General features: G+C 57.4%; 1 protein-coding gene across 3 annotated transcripts in view; it reads right to left on the bottom strand.

Moving 5' to 3' along the window:
• The window catches only part of ABLIM3 (actin binding LIM protein family member 3), a 50,423-nt gene that overhangs the window by 8,711 nt on the left and 20,729 nt on the right, over positions 1–20,983 (bottom strand). For all 3 annotated transcript variants that reach the window (XR_013957811.1, XR_013957812.1, XM_080627300.1), the window contains exons 2-9: positions 11,094–11,234; positions 8,571–8,754; positions 8,116–8,228; positions 5,970–6,096; positions 5,740–5,833; positions 1,723–1,810; positions 810–868; positions 494–565 (exon numbers count right to left, since the gene is read on the bottom strand). Coding sequence is in view for 1 of the 3 variants with exons in the window: in XM_080627300.1 (XP_080483426.1) it covers positions 494–565; positions 810–868; positions 1,723–1,810; positions 5,740–5,833; positions 5,970–6,096; positions 8,116–8,228; positions 8,571–8,754; positions 11,094–11,234 (878 nt within the window). In the remaining 2 variants the exon portion in view is untranslated. The remainder of the gene's footprint in view (positions 1–493; positions 566–809; positions 869–1,722; positions 1,811–5,739; positions 5,834–5,969; positions 6,097–8,115; positions 8,229–8,570; positions 8,755–11,093; positions 11,235–20,983) is intronic.

The raw sequence follows: 20,983 nt of genomic DNA, 5'->3' as shown, positions 1-20,983 counted from the left end.
CTCGTAGGAAATGAGGTCAGGACGCTGCACTTCATAGATGGCTTTAATCTTGGGAAGAGCTGCCAGGTCTTTGTAATTAAGGATCTCATTATCCACTTTAGCCTAGGGAGAGGGAGAGACAGAGACAGAAAGGAAGAGAAGACAAGAAAGGGGGAGGCTGGAGTGCACAGTGTGGAACCAGCACAGAGCAGACAGAGCCCACCAACACCCCAGCAGCAGGATGAGGTAAGAGGAGATGCCTGAGTGGCAGCAAGTGGGAAGGGGCAGAGGAGCTGGGAGTGGGGACTGTGACCCTCTGAGTGCTCCTGGCCTGCGCCAGTGGCCCTGGCAGCATGGGATGCTGCTGCAGAGGGGACACAGCTTGTCTGTGCTGGCCCACACACTGGGCTGTGTCCCTGGGGGACACTGCAGAGCAGCACTGGGAACTGCTGCTCTCTTCCATGTGGCCGGAGCATCCGTCCTGCCCCACGCAGACGGGCAGAGCTGTACTTACACAGATGACACGGTTCGGGGAGCCAATGCTGGAACCAGGGGGTGAGATGGAGGTTTCTGACGTCCTTCTGTGCTGTGGAGGCAGAAAAGCAGAGGACAGATGAGAGCACAACAAGGAGGGACCTCTGCACAGGCACATTGCTGGGTGTAGCAAGCAGATTGCTCCCTCTGGGCAGCAGGGACATGGCTTGTACCAGCATCAGGAAGCCATCCCGGGCTTGGACAGTGCCACAACTGTTCACCTCCAGCAGGGACTCAGGGGCAACATCTCCTGCGTGGTGCCACCTCTGGGAGATGCCCATTACCCTGGTGCCTACCTTTAGCTTCTTCTCTGCTCTGGCCGCCTGCTTGCAGATGGGGTGCCACACTTCAGAGCCTGCAACGCATCAAAGAGAAAGCATTTCATCAGCTGCATGCACAGCTGAGCTCTGCTGCTAGGGATCGTCCTGCTGCCCCTGCCATGGGGGAGACCTGTCCTGTCCTGCCACCTCCAGCACTGACCTGCAGCCTGTGGCCCCCCTGTCCCCAGTAGCAGCTGCACTGCAGCTACAGGTTGCACTCCTGTAACCGGTGGAACCACAGGCATGTGCCTGTTGGGAAAAAGAAATGCAACAGCTCCCAAGCACTGAGATGCAGTGGCCAGCACTAGTAAACTATGACAGCAAACCCAGCGTGCTTTTGGCACAGCCCTAGTGCTCAGCCAGGCAGTTCCTGCAGGTTAAAACAGAGCCTGTGGCATCCAGCTCCCTCAGGGCTGGAACCAGCAAAGCCACCAAGCCTTGGGATGTACGCAGAGCACACCCATCCTGCTGCCATGATGGGGCCGTGCTGGGACCCCCAATTGGGTGCTCCCAGTGCACAATTCTCCCTTTGCCACCCATGGGATCATTAGCGACTGAGGGTGACAGCGAGCACGGGTTACTGAGCAAAACCAAACCCTCCCTTCTGCACTGGAAATATCCCCTAAGGCAGCTCTGGGAATGAGCTCCTGCTGAAACCAAACCCAAACCCAAACCATTCAGCTGTGCTCAGCAAAAGCCTGACCCCTCCGGTGCTGCTCCCAGCATAACCTGGGCAGGTTGGGGGCAGTGGGGAAGGGGTCCTGGGCCACCCTTCCTTGGGCACCCAGGTCCATGGGCACCCAAACCCCAAATGCCCTGGCAAACAGCACACACATCTCCCCAGCCATTCAGGGCAGGGGAGTCCCTCCTCCCCGCAGCAGATCCCTACCTGTGAGGTACATCTCCTCCCCTTCTGTGAACATCTGGTGGCATCGGACACATCTGGCACAGGTGGGGTGGTAGTGCTTCCCTCCTGCCTGCAGGGACGAGCAGAGAACAGGGGCTCCTGATCAAGGCAGGACATGGTGACCTGCTCACACCCCTGAGGGCAAGTGGCCCTGGCATCACTGCAGCAGACAAAGTGAACCGGGCAAAACTGCCCAGGGTGGCCTCAGGGACTACCACAGTGCATGGAGAACACTAGAGACTGCTTCATCACTAATCTTCTGGCCTCATGGACTACGGACTACAAGTCAGACTGGAAGCTTTCTGCTCTCCCTGAGCTGTCCAACACATAGGAAAGCACAGCCAGAAGTCCCAAACCCCCAAGGACAATGCCCCTACAAACCTCACCCCTAATAAACTGTCCTTGCATTCTGGAAACAACAGAGACCCTCTGCAGCAACACTCGGGTATGCTCCTTCCCTACCACAGCTTTGAAGAGAAACAGCAGATTTGGCTCAGGATGTCACAGCAGGGAAGCAGCAAAAGAAGAAGGGCCCCAGCGATGAACCTCACAAAGCTTTCAGACCCTTCCTGGATGCCATTGCCAGCCCCTCTCCATCAAGAAACTTTTCTCCTCCTACGAAGCCATGCAGAAACTTCAGCGCTAGGAACACGCTATTCCCCAGCTGAGCGGGAGCCGGGCTGCTCCCTTTGCTCTTTGACAGGGATAATAGCTTTAATTGGTAGCTTGTTTCCACTCGAAGTGTCTGCCTGCACCTCAATTACAGGCTCGTTTTCTGGGCTGGGAGGCAGGAGCTGGCTCAAGGCAGGAGGAATCTGGGCTGCGCTGTCAGAGCTCAACCCCAAAGGCCATTTTACTCCCATAATAATCCAAACGAAGAGGAACGATGATTTAAGGCAGCAGAGGGAAGATGAGGCTCTTGCTGACAAAGAGGGTTATGATAGAGGGGGCTGGAGCCAGTCTGAAACATGAGGATCAACAGGAAAATTTGCTGTGAGAATAACTGGGAATCTGCCAGTTGATCGCCCATAAAAGTCAACCTGGAATTCAATGTCCCTGAGGTGCAGATGGCAGCCAGCAGCTTTTCCCTCTCCAGTTTGTGCCATAACAGAGTAGAAGGTTTCAGGGCAGACAAGGGAGACGAGTGGGAGAGTTCAGACCCACTGCAGTGCAACCCAATCTGGGGAAACGGCAGCCCCGTGCACAGGCATCTCCCTGTGCCAGCTGCAGCAGTGCAACTACTCCTGGGCTGGCTCCACTGAGCCCACAACTCAAACACCCCCAATTCACACCCAAGAGCTTGATAACACGGCAGGAGAGTCACTGGTGAGAGGGCTGCAGGGACAGACCCACTGTGAACACAGAGGAGCAGAGAGGTCACTCACCCCCCTGCTCTGCCCCAGGCTCCCTAAGGACAAGCAACTCCTCCTGCTCTGCCCCATGCCCTGTGTGCAGAGCCCTGCCCGGAGCTGCCCACTGCAGCACAAGCCAGCACCCTCTGCATCAGGTACCCAGCAGCAGCACCCACAGCAGGCACCCTGAGCTGCATCAACAGGAGACAGCTGCAAACACAGGGAAAGGGGTGAAAACTAATCCAGCTCCTACATGCTTCAAGCCAGTGTGCCTGCAGTTCCCACTGCTTCTATTTCCAGCTGGCTACAGGCAGCTAAAGCAGGGGATGTGGGGCTCTGATGTGCTGCCCTCCCCGGTCCCTCTCTGAATCTGGGCTGGGTTTGGTGTTCTTGGACCCTCTAAGTACTCTCAAAGGCTTGGTGTGCTGACAGTAAGGGAAAAACCAAACCTATATAGACACATCTTTTCCTATCTCAACTATATGGGCTGCTGTTACAGGTCAGACTGTGCCAAAAAGGGACTCTTTGCAGATCGGGGTATGGATGCAGAGGGACAGTGGCTGCTCCCCCAGTGGTATTTACCAGCCCACTCCCAACTTCCATTTCAATGCAGACCTCCAAAACCCGCTCAGCATCTCAAAACACACCACTCCTTCTCGAGGAGCAAGCCTCCAAACCATGACCACACCTTGTTCCTTTCATAGTGGTTAATATTACAGCTCATAAAAAGCTGCGAGGGAAGAGACCTGCTCGTTATCACTTGGGGTCCCTTCAAGACTTATTAATCATCCGAGCCTGGCTGCACAGCCTGGAGCAGTTGGAAAAGCCTGGAGGCTGCTGGGATAGCACGGGAAGGCTCCTTGCAGCCTAAAATTATTTTAAGGCGCCCTTTCCATTTCACGCTCTGCCAGAGAACACAATTAAAGCCTCTGGTTTTACACATCACTCAATACTGTGAGCAGGCACGTACCGGGGAGCGTGGGGAGCTGAGGGATGCTCACCCAGCACTGCTCTCTTCTACCCAAACCCCATGCTCCTCTTGGCTCCATGATGGCACGTGCAAGGAGGTGGCACCTTGGCTCTGCCCATAGGGACCCTGGCACCAAAGCACCCTAATTCCAGCCCACAGAGTCCCATTGCACAAGAAGGGCTCCCATGCGTGGCCATGAGTGCAACATGCAAGGTGCTAATGTGAGAGGACTGTTTCCTGGAGCATCTCGGCTGCCATGGGATCTCAGTGGGATTTGGTCAGCTTATTCCAGCCAGGAAGGGCAGATGCTGGGAGCAGAGCTGGGGCTGGAGGGCACAGGGGGAGGTGGACCGAACTAGAGCTACTGGCAGGAGAAGAGCCAGGGGAAACAGAGGTATGGGAGAGGAGGGAAGTCTGTCCCCTTTTCACCACCCCAGGGCTGCTACCCCACACTTGTTGCTCTGTCGCAGACACACAGCTGCAGAACAACCTGTGCTTGTCCTGATTCCACTGTGGATGCACCCAGCAAGGAAAACCTGAGCGCAGTGCAACAAGTGGCTCAGAGGCAGCAGTGCCCAATGGTGTTGGCCAGGCTGGTTTCAGGTCCCCTCTGGCTCCTCTCACCCACTCATCATCCCACACCATGTACACCAGCCTGCTTGCCCTGCTGGGGTGGCTGGGGATGTTCTGTCCTAGCACAGGGTTATCAGGGAGCAGCAGCACAGATTCCATGTCACAGGAGCCTCTGGCTTCACCCTGCTCCACTCGGATGTTTGCTGACCAAGTGGCCCCACGATGGGCAGCTGCTGCAGTGCTGAGCTCACACTCACAGCAGCCAGCACCAGGACTGCCGCCGGAGCCTGGAGTCAGCAGAAAGCCTTCAACAGAAGCTGCTCTCTGAAGAGGGGGAAGATGCTGGAGGGCTCCTGGTGCCTGGCTCCTTCAGCAGATGGTCCCCGGCCAGACTGGGTGCTCTCAGGCCAGCAGGACCAGCAAGCAGGGTGACCACCTCTTGGTAGGCAGTTCCACGGCCACCTGCACCCATGCCTTGCTGTGGGATCCCTGCATCCCTCAGTGGCTCTGCTGGAGCAGCTCCTGCTGCCTCCAGCGTGATGAACAAAACCCCTCCGGATCCAGCACAGGGAAGGGGACTCCTGCTCTGGCTGCTGCCCTGCAGGAGACGTGCCATGGGGATGCTGCCCATGGGCAGGGTGCTGCAGCCCCTCGCCCAGGCTCCACAGCAGGAGCTGAGCTGGATGTGTTTCCAAGGCAACAGGCAGGCTGCCTGCACAGGATGCCTTCGGAAGGCTGGGACCAGTGTGGTGGGGACACCCCAGAGCTGGGCACTGGTAGCAGCATGGTTAAGGCTTGTGTCCTCACAACTTGGGCTCCAGACGTGTTCCAGCTCACACAGGCCACTACATGCTCTGGCTGCTCAGCTCCAGCACCCAAACCACCTTTCCAAAGGTCTGCAGCATGGTGGTGCTCCTTCCCCCATTGGAGCCTCCAGAGAAGGTGATCACACTGTACCACAGGAAAAGCCCTGAGAGATCAAGGTTATTACAAGGGTGCAGGATGATGAAGCTCCCACACCTCCCCAGAGCACGCACCTTTGGATGTGACACACATGGTTGCTATTACAGACCGGGATGGGGTGGCTGGAGCCCCAGGACTCACCTCCAGGACCCTGCCGCTGATGTACCTGTCGCAGGTCTCACACTTGATGCCGAACTGGGCATGGTAGTCGGACTCACAGTATGGGATGCCATCCCTTCGGGAGAGGGAGGAGAAGGGGGTGAGGGCAGGTAAGCAGGGCTGGGCACCCCCTCGCTGCAGCCCCAGCCCCAGGGGCACAGCCTGGCAATGGCCAGCACAGCCAAGCCTGCTGCCAGGACGGTGGCACTCACTTGCTGATGTACTCGCCGGTGAGGATGATCCCGCATGTTTGGCACTTGAAGCAGCTGACATGCCACTGCTTCTCCAGGGCCAGGAGGGACTGGCCTTGCTTGATCTCCTCCTTGCAGCCTGCGCAGTCTGGGGGGACAGAAGAGGGGGGGTGGGACCACTGCAGCTCCCTGTGGGGCTCAGCAGCACAGGAGGAACACCCACATCTGCTGACCCACACCAAGGCACCCCAGCTGCTTAACCTGTCACACCTCTTGCACCCAGAGGACACACTTTTCTAGGGATGTTGCTGTTATAAACACCCTGCTCCTGACACCACTCCAGGGGCAGCCTCTTGGGGATCATTTCTTCATGGGGATATGCCACCTCTGCTTGCTCCCAGCAAAGGAGCCAGGAGAAAAGCCTCCTGCTGGAGCTGGGACTTCCATGGCACCACTGGCACCCAGCCATCCCACCCAAGCACCCACCAGGCAAGGTCATGGGCCGGCAGGGCCATGCTGCCCTGGCAGGTCCCAGGGGGCTTCCATCCAGGCGGGAGCAATAGGAAGTGACCGGCAGTGCGTGCGGCAGAGGAAGGGCTGTGCTCTCCGGCAGCCGCGTCCGGCCCCGCTGCAGTATTGACGAGACTCCCTTCCTTCCCCTCTTCCCCTGGCTCCCGCCAAGGCTGGGAGCAGGAAGCACATGGACCCCTGACCTTGACTCCTCCTTGTCCTCTTCTTGCCTGGGCAGCAGGTTTGCCTGGATGGGGTTTCTCCTTAACCCCCTCCCCGCCACCTCCCTCTCCACTGTGGCACCAAGGGGGTACAGGAGCACAGCACTGCCAGCCTGAGCAGACTTCGCCTCTCAGCCCATCCCAGGCAGCTCTGCACCAAGTCCCTGCCCGCTGGACAAAGCTAAGGAAGGAGGATTTCTGACCCCTGGCAAAAGCAGGCTGGCCAAGTCAGCTGAGACAGGATCTGCTCCGTCTCACACAGCTCCTGCTCACAGGGAGAGGATGAGCATCTTCTAGGGACGTTCTGCCCACAGAGTGCACCAGCACTGTCTCCAACAGGCACACCTTCCGGGCCAGGATCACCTGGGCAGCAAGGGGTACATGCAGGCAGCAGGGTACATCTGGCTGCTGCCTATGAATAAAGGACGGTGCCCTCAGGTAACCCTCCCCTGCAGGCAGGGAGGAGCGCTGGGCTGTTGGGAAGGGGATGGGAAGAGAGAGGAAGAGGCAGAGCATGTGGCTGCCCTTCCCCTGCCTGCTGCCCTGGCTCTGCGATGGGAGTCAGCAGGGTGCTGCAGCTGGCCACAGCCTGCCTCTGGGCAGCTGAAGGTGCTGATGGAGGAAGATGGGGGAAACACTGTCCTTTGTCTGGTGCTCCTTCAAACCCTGCCATGTCCCCTAACTCCATCGAGGCTATGGTGAGAGCTGGGGGAGTCAGCTTGGAAGGGCTCCCAGGGACCCATCAGCACCAACTCATAACTCAACCCAAACAGCCCCCACCAGTGCCATCATGGTGAATGGGTGGCAGCAGCTCCATGCCACAGTGATGCTCTACCAGCCCCCAGGCACAGCACCTATAGATGATCTGCAGTGGCCTGGGGCAGAGAACCACCAGCATGGAAACACCGGGGGGACAAAGCATGGCATGAAGAAAAGGTATCCCAAGGAACAACTTGGGTCAAAAGCAAAGCCAAATCTATCTAAAAGAGCCTGCCTGTTGTTTGGACTCATCAGTGGAAGGGGATGAGTGTAAGGAGCCTTTCAGTGCTTGTAGAGGCAGCGAGTAACCACAGCACTGGGACAGCGGGTGAGCAGTGCTGGGGCTGGCACTTGGACAGACCTTGGTGCAGCTGGGCACAAACATCTGGGCACTGCCTCAGAACAAACCCTGCTCCAGCACCTCCCCACTGCCTCAGACAGCTCCTGCTGGGGTTGTGGCCCCGGTTCAGGTCACAGACAGGCCAAGGGAGTTCCCAAAACCAGCAGTGACCTGCAAAGTGGAGCTGCAGGACTGCCCTGTTCTTCCTCCGAACTGCTGTGAATGCCTGTGGCTCTGTGCAGGGCTGCATGCTGGCGCCAGAGCCCAGCCCAGCATCATCAAGGGGCACACAGTCTCTTCTTGCAACCATCACATAACACAAGAGCATTCAACTTACGGCTGGGCCCATGGATCTTGATGGGTTTGGTGCTGATGAGGGAGTGGGAGCAGTTCTGGCACACGCACTCCTTCCCGCTGAACGTGACCTTGTCTCCAATGGGGAACGGCTTCCTGCAGCCAAGCAGAGGTGGAGAGGTGTGAGCTGCTGCTCCTCTCCATGTGGTGCTTTAAGCGGCCTGTGAGCTCCTTCCCCAGGGCTAGCAAAACCCATGGTGCTGAGGAGCAAGGGCTACCAAGGGAGGCAGTGGGCATGCACGTGAGCTGGGGCAGGAACACCATGGCAGGCCTCCTGGGCACAATGGGAAGGGTCAGAGCCATTTCATTTCCACCAAGAAAACCCAGAGGAGGTCCCTGCTGAGGTGCTGACCAGGGAACGAGAGTAGTGAACAGCCCTGTCCTCGGTGCACAGTGCTTCTGCAGGGGGCCATGCACCCTGGTGATGGCAGAACTCACCTGCACGTGCTGCAGACGAAGCACTTGGGGTGGTAGGTCCTGCCCAGGGCTGAGATGACCTCTCCAGTGATGAAGTCCCCGCAGCTGTCACAGCGGGTCCCATAGAGCTGCTGGTAGTCGTGCGTGCAGATGTACTCCTGGTTCTTGAAGAAGAAGCCAGACTGGGCCAGGTCGCAGCCGCACACTGCAGGGGGGACATGCACCGTCAAGGGGGCAGTGGGCACCTCTGAGCCCACCTCTTGCTGCCCCTGCAGCAGCATCCCTGAAGACTCAGCTTTCTCCAGGTACCTCAGGTTTCCCTTCCCACCGGACGCGCTGGGGCCTTCGCCCAGCACCACAAGATGTCAGTGTTGGGCTGCAGCGGGGTGCAGGATGGTGCTGCCCGGACAGCCAGGGCTGGGGGCTCACACAGGGAAACCCTGCAGCTCCCGCTCGCCGTCCACAAACAGCCCATGACATCCCCTCCTGGACCCATGGCACCCGGGTGGGTTCAGCCCCTCCGTTTGACATTGACAGTGTCAGGAAGCCCAGTACAGAACTGCCAAAGAATGGGGCAGCTGGGAAAGGTCTTCTCCACGCCCTGGGGCATGGCCTTCTCCATGGTGAGCCATCTCTGCTCCCTGACCTGGACATGAAGCTGGGAACAGGTCCTGAGAGCAACTGGTGTTGATGCTCTCACTGCTTGTTTTTCCTTAGGTGACCAGCTCAACCTCACTTCCTTCCCTGCTGTGGGAACCATGGGTGGTGCACAGCCCATCAGGGTAATCCAAGTTGACGTGGCAAGCCCTGGACCTTAGTGTCATTTCCCTTCTACGTCTTTGCCATTTACAGAGAGACCTCAAGAGCATCAGCCCCTGGAAAGCACCTCAGGAGTGGCACAGGGGTCCTGGGGTCTTTGTATGATGTTCATCACCCATCCTGCAAGGTGACAAGGTGGAAGGGGGAAACTACAGAGCAACTGAGTGCCCTCTGGCACAGCCCATCTTGGTCTCTGCTTTACCCCTCATCCCCAATGGGGTATGGGGTACCCCAGAGGGGTCTCAGTCCTGTCCTTGCACACCTCACCTGCTCCCATGGGCCAGCCCGCACAGCAGCCACCTTCCCCAGGCAGAGCTGGATCTGCTGCTGCAGGGCCCATGGGGCAGAGATGCAGCTCCTCTCTCAACCCAGCATCCTCATACACTGCTCCCTGAAGCATCCTGCAGCATTTATGTGCCAGTGACAAGGGACAGGCCACCAGCTCTGGGACAGCACCAGGAAGAAGAAGCAAGAAGAAAGAAGGCAGGTCTGGGCCTGTTTGCTGTGGGAGCCATAACACATCCCCAAAGGCTGCACCAGCCGTGCCAGGCTCCCAGGGATATGTCAGGAACAAGCAGTGGGGCTGGTGAGGGAGCTGGCAGCAGCCAGAGGTGGCAGTGGGGTAAAAGCTGTGAGCAAAGGTGAGACAGGAGGATTTCCTCTCATTATTTATTCCCTTTCACTTGGAAATCGGGCAGTGACTGCTGCCAAGCTCTCCCTGCTGGCTCCTGGACCCTTTGAAGCCGGCGGCTGTCTGAGCTCTTTGTCTGGATGTACAGCTCCTGCTTTATCCCTCCTGTCCAAGCCGGGAAGGGGCAGGGGGCTCAGCAAAGCCCCTGCACACATGGGGTAGCCCTGAGGGCAACCTGGGACCCACACTCCTCCTAGAGACCTGGGGGGAAAGCCCAGGGGAAGAGTCCCCTCCAGCCAAACCCCCTGCTCCCCAGGGAGGAGCAGCAAAGCACGACCAAGGGGATGGGGATTTATGTCCTGCTTAGCACAAAGAGCTGGGAGCTTGGAAGCCCAGAGCCCTGATAATGGGATGCTTTACAACCTACAGAAGCAGACACTGGCCTGGTTGAGAGCTGCTGCTTTAATAAACGCGCTAAAGAGCCCTTCAGCATCAGCTCTGGGCCGTTAGCTTTTACAGCTCTGCAGCTCCTGTGCACAACAGGGAGGATTCAAGCAGTCTCTCTATCTGCCAGCCCCTGTGGGCTGCGGTGTCCCTGCTGCAGCAATCTGCATCCCATAGTGCCTCGGTTACATCCCATGTGCGAGTGGCAGTGATCCATCACCCACCCCCAGCCCCACCAGGAGCCACTTGGGGCATCTCCCCCACCTTGCTACCTCTCAGCCAGGCTGGAATCACCTCCTCCTGATGTGGGGGCAGGAGGCTGAAGGACATGGGGACCCCCAGATCCCAGATGGGCTGTGGGAACGTCTGGGACCGGCACAGTGTGGGCTGTTGACATTCAGGTAGCTCGCGGGTAGTGACGGTGCCCAGGTCTTGGCCACCCCTGTTCACAGGGGCTCTGCCATCACACAGAGACACTGCCTGCACCCTGCAACCCCATGCCATTACCTCCCCTCCTGCACCACACCATGGCCACCCCTGGGTGTGTGACCACATCCCAGTGGTCCAGGTATGTCTATCCCCAGCCTTTTGCTTTCCAGGCTGCACCCAAGGCTGTGGGGGAAGCAGCTCTTGGGGCAGCATCCTCCTACCTTGGCAGGTGAAGCAGCGGATGTGGAAGTGGTTGCTCTGGACTCGCACCACCTCGCCCTTGCAGGTGTCCCCGCAGCGGTAGCACTGGATGATGGTGGAGCTGCTCCCAGGGGTGTAGGGGTTCTGCTGATAGGGAACTGCTGGCAGGAAGGAGAGAAGCGAGAGAGAGGAAGGGTCTGTCAGCATCTGGGACACACACTGACCGCAGACGGGTGGCTGCAGAGGAGCCCTCCAGTGACTGCGACATAGTGCCGGACATCAGGGCATCTCTCAGAGCAAGGACAGCAGAGACTGTGCTGGCACACAGAACTCCAAGCTGGGTGCATATTCCTGTCTGGATTCAGGACTTCCCTGTTCCCATAAGAGAACCACTACCTGTTTGACTCACAGGTCTGCAGCCCTAAGTGCCCAGGCACTGCTTCCTGTTCCTGCATGCATAACCAGGTCACCCACACCATCACCTCAAAGCCACACAGAGCTCCACAGATGCTCTCCTGTCTCCTAGGCAAGTGCAGAAGGACAACGCATGGACCAGCTACCCTCCGGCTCTGCTCCACTCAGCTCTCGGGCAGTCCTGGCTTGCTGCTGACCTGCTCAGCCACAGGCCAGCGAGCACTGATTTGGCAGCAGCACGGGAAGGAACTGTTGTGTTTGTGGAGCTTCCACTTGTTTGGGTAGGAACTGGATAAAGAAGTAATTTTTCAAGGAGCTTTCAAACATCACAGCAATTGAGCATTTGGCCCTGGTGGGACTGTCACCTCCTGGGTGAGGAGCAGCACTTCCAGCCCCACTGTTCCTTCCGGAGCCGCACCGCGGCAAGTGCAGGCTCTGTGCTGAGCTGGGGGCTGCAGGGGAGGACAGGAGAACACAGGTCCCTGAAGCAGTGGGAAGAGCCGACCTTCTCCTGCTGCAGAGGGTGCTGGGTCTCACCTCCACTCTCACCTCCTGCAGCAGCTCTGCAGACCACCATGAAGGGCTGATGCTCGGCATCTTCACCCCACGCTCCAGTGGAGGAACCGCATGGAGCCGGAGGTCTTTCTCCTGCCCAGCACAATCCCCAGCCACACACAGAGCACGCTTTAAAGAGCAGCTCCTCTTTCCCTGCCCCACCTGCAAGCGCATGGGCTGCTCGCAGGAGGTGACACCATGCTAACTGCTGCAGGCAGGGGCCATGCACCAAAGGACTTGCTTGTGTAAGATGTCAGAGAGAGAGATGCAATTTGGGCAGCTCGAGCAGTGAAGGACAGGATTTCAATGGAGCAGAGACTTTCTGACCTAGTGCTGAACTGCATTCCCAGGAACAAGAGAAGCAGCTGATTGAAACCTGGTATGAGAACTCCCTCCAGAGCAGGGAGGAAAGGACACAGGACAGAGGAGATCACTCATCAGAGAGGCTCCTCATTCACCAGGGGGGCAGATCATGTGGCAGGGAACAGAAACAGCCCATTATTGGCTTCAAAAGCAAAGAAAGAGAAGTCAAAGTGACACTGAGACTGCCTCACAGTAAAACCCCATCCCATGTGCCAAGTGCCCAGGGACACGCTCTGGGGACGTGCAGCACTGGGAAAATGGGCTGACTCTCCCTGACGACTCCAGCTCCATCCTGCTTTTCCCAGTCCGACCTGATGGCTGCAAGGAAAGCTGAGGTGCTTTCCTGTGTGCCCCTCAGCAAAGCTCAGGCTCCAGCCTCAACGGGAGCTTCCAAGAGTTGCTGGGACTTCCCTCCTGACCACACTCTTGCAGCTCTCAGAGGCCAACAGAAGTACCCAAGGTACTAAAGGGCACTGCAGTGCTAACAGAGGACCTACAAATGGGATTCAGGCCTGGAGCTCAGACCAGCAGGCACACTAACTAGACTAGGTCTAAATCACTTTGAGATCCTAAATATGATGAGGGATACCTGTAAAGGGAGCAGGGAAGCACAGGGAAGAGGGATACAGGACCTCCTGTGGTGGCTGCTGCTGGTGGGAGCCCATGAGCTCTGCAGCAGCCTGGGGGGACCCAGGCCTGATCCCAACAGGATGTCTGGAATAAAGGGGGGGATCTCTTCTATAAGGGTCTCCAGCAGAGCAAGAGTTACAGCACTGAAGCTTCCTCCCACACACCCCATGCTCACACCCTTGCCTAGAATGAAGCAGAAGCCAAGCCCTGGGACACAGCCATGGCAATCCACAAAGCTTGGAGGGAAAAGCAGGAGGGAGGTGGGACGAGAGGCTGGAATTAATCAACACTTACACAAACATTAATAATAAAAAAAAGGGAAGGAAAAAAAAAATCAATGTCAGAAAATGCAGGCATCCCTTATTCCGGGCTTCTGGTCTCCAGGGGAAACTTCCTGGTGTCCATAGCAACACATCGCCAAGCCCCTGCACTGGTAGCTCTGATGGGAAGGAAGGCAGAGGAAAAGGAGCCAGGATGGAAGAGATGCTTATAGCTGCCTTACACTGCTGGCACAGCCAGAACTGATACGGTCACTCTTATTTGTACCCATGGAGATGGGTCAGGACCTGGCTCAGGCACCGTCACCCTCCCGCCTGCCAGCTTTGTTCAGCATTATGCCAAAATCTCCCTGATTTGTGATTAACCTCCGGTCCATGCTGGAATTTCGCTCTGGGAACATTAACGCATTGTGTTGCTGGGCTCTGGTTGTTTGTGAGCAGGCAGCTGCCCGCCTCGTGGCCCTGCACAGGAAGTATTACACATCACAACACCCCTGAGCGGGGGGACAGCTGAGCGGGGCAAAGCTCATTACACCCAAATAATCCAGTAATAATGTAAGTAGCATTAGTGGCCTCGCAGGCTGGAATACACTGGGGGCGAGGGAGCTGCCCAAAGAATGCCTTAATCTCACCTCAGTTTGCTGCTGCTATTGCTTGTAGAGTGGGAATTAAGCTGGCTTCGCTCAGTAGTTAATGCACTCGTGCACTACGATCCAGTGCAAGAGGTTGCCCAGGGCTGGTCTCCTGCAGGGATGCCCCATGTCCTGTGTGGTGCTTGATCTGCTGCGAGTGCAGCCAGGGCTGCCTGCGCACCCAACAGATCACCCACTGATCCGGATTACAGTGGCACCTCCGGTCAGGGATCCGTGCCCTGCATGGGCTTAGGGACAGACAGTGGCAGCCATACGTAAGCAAGGGAGCCTGTGACCTAGGAGGGGGGAGACAGTGCCCCAGCAACACCTAAGAGCGTGTAGAGGAGCTCTGTCCCCCAGGAGGGATGAGGGACCTTGCCCAAGTGATGCTCCCAGCCACGCTGCAGTGAGCAATCTGCAAGTTCCTGCTGTGCATCCATAGGCAATCTTCCTCCTTCATTCCCAGAGCACCCACCTGCTGCTTCAGGAGGGTCAACAGCCTTGTTTGCTTTCCTATCCTCTTCCTGCCAGCCCTCCATGGAGGAGCAGCAAGATGGGGGAACACTGAACCCTTACACTGCCTCTGAAACACTTTGAGCACTTCAGGAGGATGGAGCTAATGGGAGATGATCCCCATCATAAAGGGATAGCAACTAAACACCAATGCAAGTAATAGGGCATAGCCCCCCAAAACAGCTCAGGGGTGAAAGGCTCCAAAGAAAGCTCCATGTGCCACCAGCAGCAAACCAGGACCCAGCTTCCAGGAGCACAAGCTGAAAGAAGACACCCAGGGGCATTTATAAAGAACCATCCACTATCCCTTACTGGGATCTGACCAGGTCCTGCTGGTTTCCCACCTATCTCCTCCTCCCAGCCCATCAGCCCTCCAGAAGATCAATCAGGTAGAAACTGCTGCAGGTGGAGTGTGCATCATTAGCAACAGGTAATTGGGAGAGTCTGCCCTGACACCCTGTTTGCTATCAGCATGTTTATGAGACAGCATCTCCACAGGGGGATGGGGAGGCCTGATTTAATTAATTACCGGTAATTAATATTTGTACAATGCTTGGAGAGCCACAGGTGAAGGAGACTGTGGAAGAGCAAAGCATTCAAACTTTAATTAATAACGAGAGGTGCTGCCACTGTGGGAAGCTGAGTTGGGTGGGTGCCGGGGGCTGAGCACGTGCAGTGAGATGTGAGCAAGTGGGTGCAGGCTGTACATAGGGGAGGTGTCCTTGCTGGGTGCTGTGGGTGTCAGCATGGGATCCAGCTTCATGGGTGCTGGAGATGTGCCTGGCAGTTGGGATGGATGCTGGGAGGTGAGGGGGAGCAGCAGCAGCAGCGTGTCAGGGCAGATGACGCCATCAGGAGTCCTCACACCTCCATAGGGCTGAACCCTCTTCCAGCAGCCGCTGCCTCCCACTTCTCCCTGCTCCCTGCAGTGAGCAATTGACCACAGTCATCCTCTGCGCATCCCCTGCCTCAAGTGCGGCTGTAAATCATCCTCTCACCCTCATCTCCATGCACAGGGATGCCATACATGGGATGCGGCTCTGTTGGCAAGGATGATGGAAGCTGGGCACCCCGCTGGGCACCGAGGTAGGCTGGGCTGGCAGACCCCCTGCCCTTGTGTCCCTAGGGAAGGCTGATGCCATGGCAATGGTCGAAGGTGAGGAGCAGGCTGAGAGCATGGTGGGGGCTGCAGCAGCTCAGGAAGAGGAAGCCCAGCCCCATCAGTGTGTGCCGGCCCCGGAGGCGTCGAGGCCGAGAGGCGGCAATGACTGGCCAGAAAGGAATTTTGCTGGAAGCACTGGAGGCTGAAGGAGAGGCTGGGATGAAGCACGGCTGATGGGACACAATGTGCTGGGCTGGGGGTGGAGAGTGAGGGGGTGCAAAAGAAACCCCACTGGGATGCAGGGAGAAAGAGGTGCTGGGAGCCAGCACCCCAAATCCCCCTGCTGCAGCAGGGATGCAGGGTGACCCAGCCAACTCCGAGCCCCAAGGGCAAGGATTTCCCCTTCAGGAGCTGTGCTGTGCCCCAAGGGTGGCCAGGAGGAAGGGTGGAAGCTCCAGCAGCCGTGGGATATGGGTTTCTCATCATCAGCAGGCCTGAGGGCTCCTGCCTGCTGTCCTGCAGCGGCCAAACAGCTCAGCCACAGCCATAAAAACCCCTTGGGGAGGAAGGGAAAGATGGGATTGGAGCCAAATGATGCCGGTGCAGCAGGCAGGTGTGGGAGAGCTGCAGCCAGGAGTCCTGTGGGGCTGCCTCCGACCCTGACATGCGGGAATGAGCCTGCTCCAGCTGTGTGGCTGCCGGGCTGTGGTGGTGATGATGGGGAAAGGTGCTGGGGGCTGCTGGCAGTGGGTTGGTGGGCTGGGGACACAATGTGGGCACGTGCACCCTGCCATGCCAGTGCCGATGGCCCAGCTGAAGATCAGCCAAATAGCTCCTGAGATAAAGGAAGGGGCCAGCAGTCAGGATGCTCAGCTCCTGGGGCACATCTGACATGTGCTGTGACATCTGCAAGGCCATGGCAGTGCTCAGGCAGCTGGCCACTGCTTTCCATCCAGCTTCCGCAGATAAAAGTCATTTTAATCAAGGAGAAAATTACGTATTTACTTTTGGTCACAATATTTTCTGTTCTGATCTTTTCCTTAAGTAAAAGCCAGAAATGTCACATGGTTCCTTACTTAATATTTATGGTTTTAAACTGGGGCAGGTCGGGTGCTCCCAATAAAGGCAGGGACTGAGGGCAGGTACCATGGATCTGCTGTGGGACAGTTTGAGCTTGGAGTAGCTCCAGCTGCTCCTCCTGATGTTCGCATCGCATCTGTTGCTGTCCCCACATGTGCAGCACAGCAGTGGGCTGTGATGGGTACTGGCACGGAGCGAGGCAGTGTGGCTGGGAGCAAGGGGGACCAACCTCATTATGCAGACCAGGCACTGAGGTATTTCCAAGCCATGAGGAAACAGTCCCGTTCATCAGCACTGAGCATTGTGCAGGCAGCATTACAAGCCCCTGGCAAGTCCATGCCAGCCTCTCCTCTACCACTGCAGTTCACAAGCAGAGCCATCTGTGACTTACAGCTAAAACCCCTCCACAGCGACACAGCTCCTAATCGAGCCCTTGGCTTCCCTAATTAGATCATGACCAATTACTGCTTCCACCTGCCTCATGCTGTCCCCTTGCCCCTCACTGCTGTCACTCCTGCACCACATCCCCTTCCCTGGCATGACACAGGACACAGACAAAGTGTGGGTGCTGAGAGGATGGCAGCCACTGGAGCTGAGCAGCAGAGCCAGCGTGGGAGAGGCTGCGGCAGCAGGACACAGCTGGCATGGGGATGCTGGGACAGGGATGCTGGGAAGCGGAATGCTGGGGTGGGGATGCTGGGGTGGGGATACCGGGGTGGGGACGCATCTGGCATCACATGGAACAGGGAGGAGTCCTCTTTAGCTGGGTATTGCAGGGAGGACCTGAACGAGCATGGCTGGGTATCACAGAGGATAACTGCAGCTGATGTCTGTGCAAGCCCCTTCTGTGCAGAGATAGGTCAAGGGTGCAGGGCAGAGGTGCCAGCCCCATGCTCCCACCCTGCAGCACCCTCACTACTCCCCATGTGCCACTGCCCAGCCCATCTATGCTCCACAACCTCTCCTAGGAGGACTGGCAGCCAGAGAAACCCTGCAGCAGACTCAATGAGCTCAAATGCACCCTGATCCTGTTCCACCCCTGTATCCTGGAGCTCACTGTGGATTTGAACCTCACCTCAGGATGCTCAAAGGCTCAGGCCCTGCCTCGGTGGGATGACAGGAGGGAAGGATGGGTCAGGGCTGTGGGCTCAGCACAGAGAGCTGACAGCACTGTGCTTTGCACCACATGGGCAGTATCGCCCATGCAGAGGGATGGAGTGGGCACAACCAGCCTCTCCTATTGCTCTGCTCCCCACGCTCCCAGCACCATGCTGGGAAGCAAAGCAGGCAGTGCTGGGGGGCTTCCCCCATGCTGGGGAGTTCCCCAGAGCTCATGTCAAGCTGGAACTGGTAGGAGGCAGCAAACTGTCACTGTCACACGCTTAAGTGGTGGCAGTTGCTGCGGTTGGCCAGCGGCGTGGGAAGGTGCCCAAATGGGTGCCAAAGCCTCATGCTAACAGCAAAGGCATGGCAGAACCATGTGCTGGGGTGGGAGCTGGACCGTGGGAGGACACACACTGCTGCTGGTATGCAAGGAGATCAAAAAAACACAGGAGAGACAAAGGACAAGGGTAAAGAGGGAAGGAAAGAAGGAGGAGAGAAAGAGGATAGAAGGCAAAAGGGGAAAAGCTGCAGCAGTGAACGGTGAGGGCCCTGCCCATGGAGCAGAGTTTGCTGCTGGCTGCGTTCATGGAAACTGTTCTCCCAGTGAGAGAGCTGAGGAAGCAGCGATTGTCTCCCTGCGCTGACCGCGCTGCTGCCCTGCCTGCCCGCAGGATGTTTGCTTCCCTGGAGCAGGCAGGGCTGCACCAGGGGAAACCCAAGACCCCGCTGCCAGCCGAGGCTGCAGCAGTTGCACCTCCCCTGGCGCATCCAGGGCCCCGCATGCCCCTGCTTTGCTGAAAGCAGTTGTGATCCTTACAGATTCTCGAGGAAGGAGCTGCTCTCTGAGCTCCTGCAGCTGCAGGGAGGTGCGAAGACCTCAGCACACAGCAGCGGGACAACAGGAACCCTTGTGTAGTGCTCACAAACCTCCCTAGCCTGACAGCTATGCCCTGGGCTGGCGAGGCAGGGAGCACATTGAGCCAACAACCCCAACCATCCTGCCTGGTACAGCCAGGGAGCACCACAGGGAACAAACCAGTGCGTGGCATCCTCAGCGTTGCAGCAGTCATGCCCAGAGCACTGTCCAGGAAGCAGGTCCTTTTGCCACTCTTCAGGTAAACGAGGAGCACGAGCACCCTGCCACAGGCTAAAGGGCATTCCCAGCCCCATGCTGCTCTGTGCCATGGGGTGGGTGCCTGGAGCTGGGCTGCACCCCTCACTGCTGATGTTCTCACCCCAGCAGCAGCACCCACTCAGGGCACTGGGGTATTTAACAGCAGAACCATCCTTTAGAGTTTAATCTTTACTCACCAGCCCCTGATATTGAATAAATGAAGAAGAGGAGGGCTTGGGGGGCACAAGCCTGCATTGCCATGCGATCACGGCAACGCAGGGCTGGCATCTCTCAAGAGCTTCACTAACATCCTCCCTTTCCTGGGATGGCTGTGCACAGACTAGAGAACAGTGAGGGACCAGCACCATGGCTGTGCACCCCTGTGTGTGGGAGCTTGAGGGGCACGGAGCTCAGGAGGGGCTGGAGCAAGGCAGCAGGCCTTGGGGATGTAACACTGGAAGGTAATGCATGTTAGGAGTTCAGCATGCGCGGGTGAACACCTTGTTCTTGCAGCCACATGACTGCACGGCTGGCATGGTATGTATGGATGTGCCCTCTGCACCGGCTGCTTTTCCCCCATCACCAACAACTGTTGCCGGGGTCTTTTTTCCCAGATAACACTTGTACAGCTTGTCATGGCAACAAGATCTCCTTGAACTGCAGTCACAGGCAGGATGCCTGGTGCTGGCACATTTGCCTGTCTGCAGGCATCACGGAAGCCCCTTCCAGCAGAGCTCTGGGCTACACAGACCCCCAAATGGGGTGTGAGCAGGACCCCCAAGGGAGGGTGGCTGCTGCCTCCCCATGCCAGGCCCAACCTGGCCCCTAACTGGGATGCAGCCGAGATCTGGGTATTTTTTGCAATGATGAACAGACAGCACCAGGCAGTTCCTCCCATTTCATCCTGCTGAGCATCTGTGGGATGCTCAGACCCCTGCCACCATGCTCCCTTTGCTCAGACCCCTTGCACATGTTCTCATTCCCAGCAGCAATTTGCAGGAGGGATGGAAGGCCTGGGAGATGTGGGAGAAGGAAGGCTGTGTATCCAGCATCCCCCCTCACAGGCAGGGCAAGGGCTGGGGCTGCTCCTTCCACAGTCAGCCTCCTGGGCACAGTGCTCAGAGCTACAGGCAAAATCCTCTTGGAACTGCCCACCAGCACTGCCCTCCATAAGCAATACTGTTCTCATCTCAACATGCAGTATCACACCCAGAGTGCCTGTCCCATAGGGACCGCAGGCTGCATCCTAGAGCTGACACCGCATGTTGCAAATAACCACATAGGGCAGAGATGGGGAGTTCAGCCCCTGCAGTGGCTCATGGAAAAGAGATTCCACAGCACCTGGTGCACTATATCTGCACTGAGGCCGACCGTGCCGCAGCTGCATGTACATCTTAACGGCGTGCCCAGTCTTGCAGGCAGGCACGGTATTTCCACCCAGCATGGGGCTGGAGATGTAGCACTCAACAGGGAATCGCAGGCTCTAGGAATGGCAATAAATCTCCAAAAGGCACAGCTCAAATTTCACAGCTCCCATTTAACTCCCCTCCCTATTATCCCTGAGAATATTTTAGCAGTTCTTGGTGTCTCGGGGAGAGGAAGAGAAAGGGTAGATTGCATTTTAATTAATAATGGCTGAAATGCACGGCTGCCGAGGGCAGGAGCTGCAGTGAGCCCGGAGCAAGGAGTGATGCTGAAACAGAAGGGGACAGCATGGCAATTCCAGGAGCCAGAGTCCTGGGTCCTGTTCTGGGGTGGCTCCATCGGAACAGCCGTGAGCATCCCCCTCTGCCCATTCCCCAGCAGCAGCAAGGATGCTCCGCACCTCTGCAAGCCAAGCTGCTACTTTCCTTCTTCCTCTTAAAGTCATTGCAAGGACATTAGCTGTTCACAGCCCTGGAGTTCTGACACAAGATCTGGCTCCTGAAGGAGTCCCAGACCAGCCCGGTGAAGGGGGAGCTTCCCCATAGTGAAGCTGGGAAGTGGCAGGCATTGCATGGCCAGCCCTGGCTGTAATGCCCAGAGGTGGCTGAGGCTCTTGGTTGCCAGAGCACAGGTTCAGTGGAGCACCAGCAAGGACCATGGCAGTGCCAAGCATACTTCTGAGGTGAGCAGGATGACTCCC

The sequence above is a fragment of the Psittacula echo genome (genome assembly GCF_963264785.1).
Source record: "Psittacula echo genome assembly, chromosome: 11".
Classification (NCBI taxonomy): Eukaryota; Metazoa; Chordata; class Aves; order Psittaciformes; family Psittacidae; genus Psittacula; species Psittacula echo.
Note: the sequence above shows the minus strand (reverse complement) of the source record. Positions and strands in the feature narration are given on the sequence as shown.